Raw genomic sequence first — 9,652 nt, forward strand, 5'->3', positions numbered from 1 at the left:
AAGATTCATTTAACTTACTTAAATATTTATCTATTTATTTAATAATGCAGTTTTATTTTTTGACACTTTTATTGTGTAAAGCTACTTTACGTATTTCAATGACTTTTACTTTTTAACCCCGTAAAAGTTCATTTAATTTTGAATGAAACGGCTTTCCAAAGCTGTAGTGTTGTTCAGTCTGGGCTTACCTCTTGAATACAAACGATACCATACTGCCACCATGTGGTCTCAATGACTTACTACAGAAACGTAGTTAAAAACAAGAATATCTATTTAACAAGTCCGTAAAACCACTTTATTTACTTTCAATAAAATATATGCACACATTTCCACTGGGATGCATTAGGTAATATGTTTTACCAAAAACATACTGGGAAACAATATTGTTATTTGATAATGATTCAGTAAAAAGTTTATAAAGATTTTTACATTGCATCAGATGCTGTAGCAGTTCACACAATAACAAAGGAGAGAACATGACGGTTTTTTTTTTGCTTTTTAGCTGAGGTAAGCAGCGCATTGTTTCAGGATCAAGAGTGGTTTAGCACAAGGAATGTGACAGTTGTAGCCCATGTCCTGAATACTTTGTGTGGTGGCTCTTGACACACAGATTCTTGATATTCACCTTTTTTGCCACACTTTATTCTTCCACTAAACTTTCCATAAATATAATATCAGTGACTGATTTCTGAATAGTTCTAAAGTTAGCAGTCTTCCATGTTTGTATACACTTAAGCCCACAATTATTCATACCCCTGGCATATTTAAATTTAATGTAATCTTTTAATTTTAACCAAAGTATTTCTTCTGATTAGAACTGATGTTAGCATTTACAAGCATGCAAGCCAGAATCCTGGGAAAGAAGCTTAAAATTAGGGTGATGACAGGAAGGCCTTCTAAACCTCAAAGAACAGGAGCTTATCACAAAAGACAAATCATATAAGTACCAGCAGAAACATGAAGAAACTGCTCAGGATATACTGGTTTGACGCTTTCACACAAGTAAATATTGTTCCATTGATTATTGAAAAGGGTATGAATAATTTTCGAAAGGACATTTTATACTAAATGTAATCCTACACTCCTTTTAGATTGTTTAATTATATTTTAAGAGATGCATCTCTCATTACCAATAAAAAACAAACTTCTTGGTTGAATTCAAATGAGTTTAAATCTAAATCTGCCAGGTGTTTAATTATTTTTTCTGTATGTGTGGCTTTTTGTCCAACTGACCATAAATATAGCTTGCATAATCTGTTGTGTTCAAATACGTTTTGTTGAAAAAAAAAAAAAAATATGGCAAAGATATAACACGTCTTCTTACCAGCAGAGGGAGCCCTTGGCCACAAAGAGTTTTGCACCGTTTCTTAACTTTTGGTTTATTAAAAAGGCTCAAATAAAGCCTGGATTCGCTTCTTTGCACCAATACTACTTCAATATTCCCATACCACTGCATCTCTGAAAGCAGCCCCCACCTGGGGTGCGTTACCTTATGGCGTGGCGAGCATTTCGTTTCCTTTTAGGCCTACAATACTGCCCTCTTGTGGCACCGTTTGCGTCCTACATCTGTGCAGCTCTATGACTCAGGGTGGAAGGCACCACAAAGTGCAGATGCCGCAGCAGTAAGTTGGCTGTCAGCAGCGGTCACTGACCGCGGCTCTCTCCACTCATGAAGTATTTCCCTTCCAGTAAAGCGTGACTTGTGTAGAGAAACCAGCGGGATGACACTTTTATAAAGCTCAGATCCACTCACATGGTGTATGTACGGATGACTAGTGGGGAAAGCCTCATCACGGTGGAAACAGCCTTGTTAACCAAGCATCAGCTTGTCAGAGTGTGACCACTTCCACCTGACTCTGGGGATTCTCATCTCAGGATGCCTCACAAGAGCAGGAAAGAAAAGGTAGTGCGCCTTTTGGTGTGAAGGTGCAGAAGTTTGTTTTGCAAATTGTAATTTCTTGTTACTAATTCAGCTTTTTTGAAAACCAACTCTGAAGGAATCCTCCAAATCTGGAAAATCGAAACAGCCTGGAAGTAAAAATGGGCCTGCAGGGGACCAAGATGTAAGTAAAAACTTTTAATGGTTTACATATATATATATATATATATATATATATATATATATGCATGCACAGCAGCATAATATTACCTAAATTCTAATTGTCTATTTAACAGACATTATTACAAACCAGAGTGTTTGTTTTTAATCTTTAGTGACTTTTTGTTTCACCATTACCCAGGCAAAGTTGCTCATATGACATGTGACGTGATCTTGTGACTTTATTTTTTTATACTACGGTGAGAATAATGCCAGGCATTGTAGCAATTATTTCTGCTGTGCCAGTTGATTGCGTATAAAAATTGGACATTGCCATCAGGCCCGTGGACTGACTTTTCTCAAAATCTGGCTCATAGCCCCCCTTTAATTTTTTTACCTACAAAACATTAGTTCTGGGATGCTAGTTGATGGTACCTAACAACTGCACTAAAATTAGACCTCAAGATTTTGTCCAATCAGGCTTTGCGTACATCTCAGTAACTTGGTACATTTTGGAAAGCTAATTAAAGTGAAATATTTCATCTGTTTATTTCTGTTAATTTAGTTAATTATGGATACGAGCTAATGACCCCCCCCAAAAAAATATTATATTACATAAAACAAATACAAAGGATTTTAACACAGAAATGGGCTGCACATGGGGAAGACTGCTAAACTTATGGTTGTCCAGCAAACAGTCTTCCTTCACAAGGAGGATGTTTGCAAAGTGACTTATCCTAGCATATTGATGGAAAGTTGAGTGGAAGGAAACACTGTGATAGCAACAGGGGTAACTAAAGGTTTTAGAACACAGTGAGGTAAATCCCGTTTAAGAGGTTTGGGCCGGTTCATAAGATATGGACTGGTCAGTGTCCACACTGCTTGAGGTCCAGTGTGACTATTCCACAGTCAATGATGAGTTGAGGAGCCATATCATTTGTTGGTGTTGGTTTACTGTGTTTTATCAAGTTTAACTCACTGAACCTATCTGTCAGGAAACGTTAGAGCTCTTGATGCTCCCTTCTGCTGACAAGCTTTATGTAGAGTCTGATTACGTTTCCTGCACGGCTGCCCACACTGCCAACAGAAGCAATACCTGCTTTAATGACCATGGTATCACTGTCCTTGGTCAGCAGACTGGTTAGAACTCAATTCCATAGAGAAACCATGGAGTTCTGTCAGAAGGGACATGAGAGATACCAGAACCGACAATCCAGATAAGCTGAAGGCCGCTATTAAAACAACCTGGGCTTGCACCTCAGCAGAACCACAGGCACATCTCGACTATGCGACACTGCATTGGTAAAGTCATTCATGCAAAAGTAGCCTTGAAGTTTTGAGTTCAGATACTGCAGATGGGACGTCGATCTCTTTCAGTTGGTCAACATAATTGTATTAAAAAAACGTTTTGATTTTTCGATGTCATTTTGTGTTTTTTGGAGAAAATGAATTCTGGGTTTTCATTATCTGTAAGGCATAATTATCCAAATGAACAGAATAAATGCTTAAAATCTATCCCTATTTGTGAAATACTTCTATGTAATACATAGATCGTTGTCCTTTTCCTTATGCACGGTCTATAAATGTATATCAGTTATTCTGAGGGTAGTAAAATATAGATGAGATGAGCACAGATTGTTCCATTGACAGCTTTATCTGCTCAATCTGAGATCATTTATTTTGTCCACTGCATTCCATCACAAGTGATAATGTAGACGGATGCACCACACAACACCGCCTGCTGCGATTATGTTTCCTGCCTGAGAGTCACCCGATCTGATTCGGAAAAGAAAGAAACCTGACGTCTTTTCAACATTGTCTTCAACCGCTTTTCTTTTTTCACTTGATTAGAGTCACTCCTAGCTCACATCCTGTAGTGCAGGTACCTACCTGACCTCAATCCAGTGACAGCCGCCTGTCCTTTGCTGTTTCTGTTTCCACAGGGTTCGGGTAAGAAAGTGCCCCCTACTGCTCAGTTGTTGAGGGTGAAGCAGCCAGGGTCCCACTCAGCTGTGAAGAGAGAAAAGAGGTTCAGCACCTCCTCCTTCCCCCTCAGTGCTAACAGAGAGCTGCAGAAACTTCCAGCTCTTGCAGGTATGTTCAGTTTAATGTGCAGTCTATCTAAAATGTGTTGTGGTGTTTTATATTCAAAGTTACACGTTTCTACTTTTGCTTCATCAGTTTTACCCAGTATACAAAAATAACAGCTGAAAAATATCAGATATTGTTTGAAGACTGCATTTTTGATCAATATAGCTAAAAATGTTGTGTCATATTAAGAATTCATAGCCTCGGTGGATCTTCATTCCCACCTTTTAAACCTCCAGATCCTTGCTTGCTACATTATTGATAGCTATGCAGGCTGCCCATCCACCTGCTCTCTAATGCAGATGATGTCCAATTAACTGCATTACCTGCCTTACCTGGAAGTAACGGATATTACACCACAATGCAACCAGTCAGTTCTTTCATAAAAGGCTGACTCACTCAATCAACAGGAGACCTAAAGATGGTAGAGAAATCTGGGCCATCCAATAATAACTTTAATCCAAGCAGGAAAAGCGATCTCCTTCTGTAGCCTCAGGCTCCCCATATAAACAATCTTTGCATAAACTCCTGTTATCTAACCCAGACACAGACAAGTTCATTAATCAAAAGAATGTTGATCAGGTTGACAAAATCACATCAAAACAGGCAAGCAAGTTAAAGGCAGCAGTGGTTTTTCACCTAACCATACCAGCTGACTTAAATGTTACATAAGGGCGAATCTAAGAAGAGACGGCAAGGCTGAGGTTTGAAGATTTGCATCAATCTTTCATGACTTCTTTGTGTACACTCAGCATTACAAACAGCATCTAGCCTAAGTGATTTCCTGTAACCGATACACATCATTGCTCTGTTCAGATACCTGGATAAGCTGCATCTCCCATGCAGGTGTTCACCACAAAGGGCTTGCAAGGTTAAGGAAGCAATGTGGTACTCCTTACAGTCCAAGGTCTTCTGCAGTGTTGGCTCACTTACTAATATTAAGGTGTCTTGTCAGCTACGGGCTTTTAGTGTGTTTATAGTGTATTTAATTTTATAGCATCTCCAGTGGAAAAAACAACAGGCTCTATCTATTTGAAGATGATTCACAAGAGTGAGTTCAGCTTGTTCTACAGTATCTAGGATCTCCACGTAACTTGAATCAACACTTATTTATAAAGCAATTTACAACATCCATAAGGTAACCAAAATGCATTATGGCAAAAATAAAACTGAAATAAACACACACAAACAAAAAGAATACAATAAACGCAGATAAAAACGACTAAAAACATGTGAGAACATGGAAGACACATAAACAGCTCATAATAGCAATGTTCAAGTGTCGGAGCAGCACAGTGCTGCTATGTATTAAAAGCCAATTTAAATAAATTAATTGAGGGGTGACTAATTCCACATTCTGGGAGCAGCAACAGCAAAAGAACCATCACCATCCTGCTTGGGCCTTGACCTTTGTACTTCTCAGGTGCATTCATTTCAAGACCTAAGTGCCCTCTTGTGTTTGTGTGTGATAGCAGTGTAATAACGTGGGTTGGCGTCTCTCTCACTGGAAAAACAAGCTTGGTTATCATCAGAGGTCTAAGATTTATTCCCCAAAATTATTAAGCACCAAAGAAAGAATCGATCAAATATAAATTTCGTTTCAAACGTAAGAGTGCAACTCTTTGTTTGGCTGCGCAACTTAGTACTTTTACCCACTTATTCATTATTAACAAAAATAAATAAATTAACCAAACCTTTAATCAGTTCTCTCCTATACACAGTTTGAAATGCTTTAATAAATTGATCAAATCAAATGGCTGACTGCGCCTTCATCATTTTTGTGCACTGTTTCAACCCTAACCGTGACTTGGCAGCTTCATGCTGTTGCTGCAGATTTGACTACTTTTTAGATGGCCATTTTCTGTTGTAGGTTGAGAATGTAGTGTGTGATGAAAAGACCTAAAATCATACCTGATCAGCTCTTAGCAGCAGTGTTAATCCTTTCAGAAGCCGGAGTGTCCTCCTCAGTGGTCGGTCAGAGATAAAGAACAGTGTGACATAAGGATTTTCCTGCTCCAGGTGCTTTATTTTACAAGTTAAAAGAGCATCCCTGCAAAGCTTTCTGTGGTCGCTTTGAATTTAGATTATTGAGCCATATTCAGCCTGATTCCTCATCTGTTAATAAACAATGGAAAATATTGACATGATCGCAGGAATAAATGATCTTTCAAATGCACCAGCTGAAGCCACGGTTCAGGCTTCATCTGAATAAAGGAGCAGCCACAAACATTGCAACAAGTATGCATGATTAAATATGTCCGAGCTTCAAAAGGACATGTCCGAAGGTGTTGGATTATTATAACAGATAAAATGGAAGAAAATTTGCTGAACCGCTAACCAGTTGCTTCAAATATGCCCTTCACCACATACCATAACAGGCCGCTTTGCTGCAGCTGTCAGACATTTATCTTGCATCACAGTTTTCTGCACAGACATATATAGGCCAAACAGCAGAACTGTCTTTGGTCCTTTTCTGCAATGTGTTTGCTTTCATAGTCCATCATAGCTCCAAACATATGATACATGTGTGACGCAATAACCGTATAGATCATCAAAATACAGAAATTTAAAAATGTTGATTGTCGAATTGAAAGTGTTGTTGTCCAAGAAATTTGTATTAATATTACACCTCTCAGTGGAACTGGAACAAAAACAACCCCTTCTGTTTAGCATTTGTCTGTTTATTAAATCCGGTCTCCTCGAGGTTCATGAATCGAATCCTGTCAGCAGAACAACCATGCAAATTTGATGAAGAGGATTAAACAGTGTTCTCTGCCAGGTGTCAGTAAAACATTCAATGATTATGTTTAGTTTCCAAGAACTTCTTGCTCAAATTGTTTTGCCTTTGCTGCCACCTGCTGGCTGAAAATAGAAAGTCTGTTGCTGCCCTCTCCTTTTGTAAAACCTGTCGGCATTTCCTTTTACTGATTTTTAAAATTGTTGTGAAAATGTTTCTAAATGTATACAGCACTTAATTGTGTTATTAAAAGAAAACAATACATTGTTTTACAAATTAAAATCTGAAAACTGAAATATGCTTTAAGACCCCTCCCTACTCTGCTACCCCTAAGTTAAATCCATTGCTGCCAGTTGCCTTCAGAAGTCATCTAATTAGTAAACAGAGCCAAATTGTGTGTTATTTAATCTAAGCTTTAAATGCAGCTGTTCTCTGAAGGCCACAGACATTTGTCAGAGAACAATAATGAACAAACATCATTAACAAGGACACAGGTTGGGGAGGAAGTTGTGGAGAGGGGAAAGAGGGGTTAGGTTCTAAAACAACATCCCAAGCTGTGAGTATCTCCCAGAGCTCTGTTCAGTCCATCAGCTGAAAATAAAAAGAGTATAGCACAATCTTCCAAAAGGTGGCCATCCATGTAACCTGACAAGCTGTGCAAGAAGAGCAGTAATCAGAGAAGCTGCCAAAAGCCCCATAACTCTGGGGGAGCTGCAGAGATCCACAGCACATTAAACAGGTAAAAGCTATGCTCTGGTCTTACGAGACCAATATTGAACTTTTTGGCAAAGTGCAATGTTGTGGAGAAAACTAGCACTGCACATCACTTTGAACACACAGTGAACACACAGTGTGCACGCCTTTTTATTTATAGAGAAACGTGAAAACTATGTGTCATTTTCCTTAAACTTCACTTTTACGTGCTACTTTGTGTTAGTCTGTCACATAAAACCTCCCAAAAATAAAATAAAATTTGTAGTTGCAATGGGACAAAATGTGAAAATAATTAAAGGAGTGTAAATACCTTGGCAAAGCATTGTTTGTCCTAACTGTCTCTGTCTTTGGTGGGTCAGAACATTTTAAATGATCAAGCAAGACAAACACTGGTTGATATGAATGGTTTGTTAAAGAGCAAATACTGAAAAGCACATCTTTTAAATAAGACATCTGGGGTTCATTTTCTTTACTGTGCATACTTTTTCTCAGCCCATTCAGCTATAGTAAGATGTAAGTGGCAGCTTTCTGTTGCCATGGCTATGTAATGTGATGGCGCCTCTCAGAAAGGCTTTGGCTCCTCAGTGAGAGAATGCCAAGAGTGTGAACTGTGGGACACTCCTGTCCATGTTAGGATGCTGGTTCCCTATAACTACTGTCGTCTGTTCCTGAATGTGATGTGGTATTTCCTTAGTCTGCTGTTTTAATCTATTTTTGCATAAAATAGAAAAAAATAAGGGGAATAAATGATAAGTATGGTCCCATGAATAAATGACGTGCTATGAAAAGTATTTGCTCTTCTGTTTTTCCTTTTGGGACACACTTAGCTGTTCCAGATAATCAAACAAATCTTAACATCAGACAGTGATGACAAGAAAATACAAAATACACTTATCTAATGTTGACTTTATTTATATTCACCAAAGCCATACATGTATTTGCCCCATTGTTATATTGTTAATTAACTGTGATTAACCACATTTTAGGTTCAGTGTACTATCTACACCCGGGCCTGATTACTGTCAGACCTGTAGAATAACGAAAATAATTTAAATAGAACCTGACTGACTGTATGAGGTAGGCTAAATGATCTAAGAAAATAAAATGCACACCATGTTGCAATGAAAAGAATGTCAAGAACAGATGAGAAACAAACTCTTTGACATCTGTCGGAAAGAATTAGGGAGCCGTTACTAATGCTTTGAGACCCCAGTGAACCATAGTGATAGCCATTATCCACAAAGAGAAAACATGAAACTGAAGTGACAATTCTCAGGACTAGCCGGCCAACCAAAATTACTCCAGGACTGCAATGACAACTTATCCAGAAAGTCACAATAAAACTGGAACAACATCTAAATCCCTACAGGCCTCAACTGCTTCAGTTAAGGTCGAAGTTCATGATTCAACAATAGGAATGAGAATGGCCAAAATGGCATCAATAGCAGAGTTCCAATACTAAAAACCGCTGCCGACCCAAAAGAACACAAAGGCCCATCTCACATTTACCAAAATACATAATGATGATCCACAAGACTTTTGGGAAAATATTCAGTGGATTTTGTTTGGAAACTGTGGATCCCATTATATCCAATTTAAAACTAACAGAGCATTTCAGAAAAAGAACATCATATCAACACTAAAACACAGTGGTAGTAGTGTAATGGTCTGGCACTGCTTGGCGGCTTCAGAATCTGGATGACTTGTTTACTGGAACCATGAATTCTGCTCTCTAGCGTGAAATCCTAAAGGGAAATGTTCGGCCATCGGTTTGTGACTTTAAACACAAGTGTACTTGTGCTTTGAGCAGTACAATGATCCAAAGTAAACCTGCATGAGCTTTTTGTATTTACTCCAGCTGTATTTGTCTGATACATAAGTCTGTTTGATGATTTTAAGCATTTAAGTGTGGCAAAAAAAAGCAAAAAACAGCATAAATCTGTAAGGGGGCAAATGCAGCACTGTATTCTGGTTAGTATTTAACAAGCCAACAACAAAGCCACTTTAACTGACTTCATTACATTTTGGTGAATTGTGTCTGTCTTTCTGTAAATGCACAGTCATCTCTTGGTTTT

At 38.3% G+C, this 9,652-nt stretch overlaps 1 protein-coding gene across 1 annotated transcript; it reads left to right on the forward strand.

The window, feature by feature from the left end:
• Positions 1–1,655: 1,655 nt before the first annotated feature.
• Positions 1,656–4,443, forward strand: LOC124855585 (serine/threonine-protein phosphatase 2A 56 kDa regulatory subunit delta isoform-like). Its single transcript, XM_047345551.1, has 4 exons — positions 1,656–1,903; positions 1,998–2,063; positions 3,982–4,132; positions 4,319–4,443. The coding sequence occupies exons 1-4, from the start codon at positions 1,877–1,879 to the stop codon at positions 4,441–4,443; spliced, it is 369 nt and encodes a 122-aa protein (XP_047201507.1). The 5' UTR covers positions 1,656–1,876.
• Positions 4,444–9,652: the final 5,209 nt, after the last annotated feature.

Source organism: Girardinichthys multiradiatus, chromosome 19 (assembly GCF_021462225.1).
Source record: "Girardinichthys multiradiatus isolate DD_20200921_A chromosome 19, DD_fGirMul_XY1, whole genome shotgun sequence".
Classification (NCBI taxonomy): domain Eukaryota; kingdom Metazoa; phylum Chordata; class Actinopteri; order Cyprinodontiformes; family Goodeidae; genus Girardinichthys; species Girardinichthys multiradiatus.

What these genes read in the sequence shown, in the direction of transcription:
- LOC124855585 (XM_047345551.1), top strand. Translation starts at nt 1,877, where the DNA reads ATGCCTCACAAGAGCAGGAAAGAAAAG. An exon ending in GGCCTGCAGGGGACCAAGAT is followed by an intron (nt 2,064 to 3,981) that starts GTAAGTAAAAAC and finishes CTGTTTCCACAG; the next exon opens with GGTTCGGGTAAGAAAGTGCC. An exon ending in GAAACTTCCAGCTCTTGCAG is followed by an intron (nt 4,133 to 4,318) that starts GTATGTTCAGTT and finishes TGTCATATTAAG; the next exon opens with AATTCATAGCCTCGGTGGAT.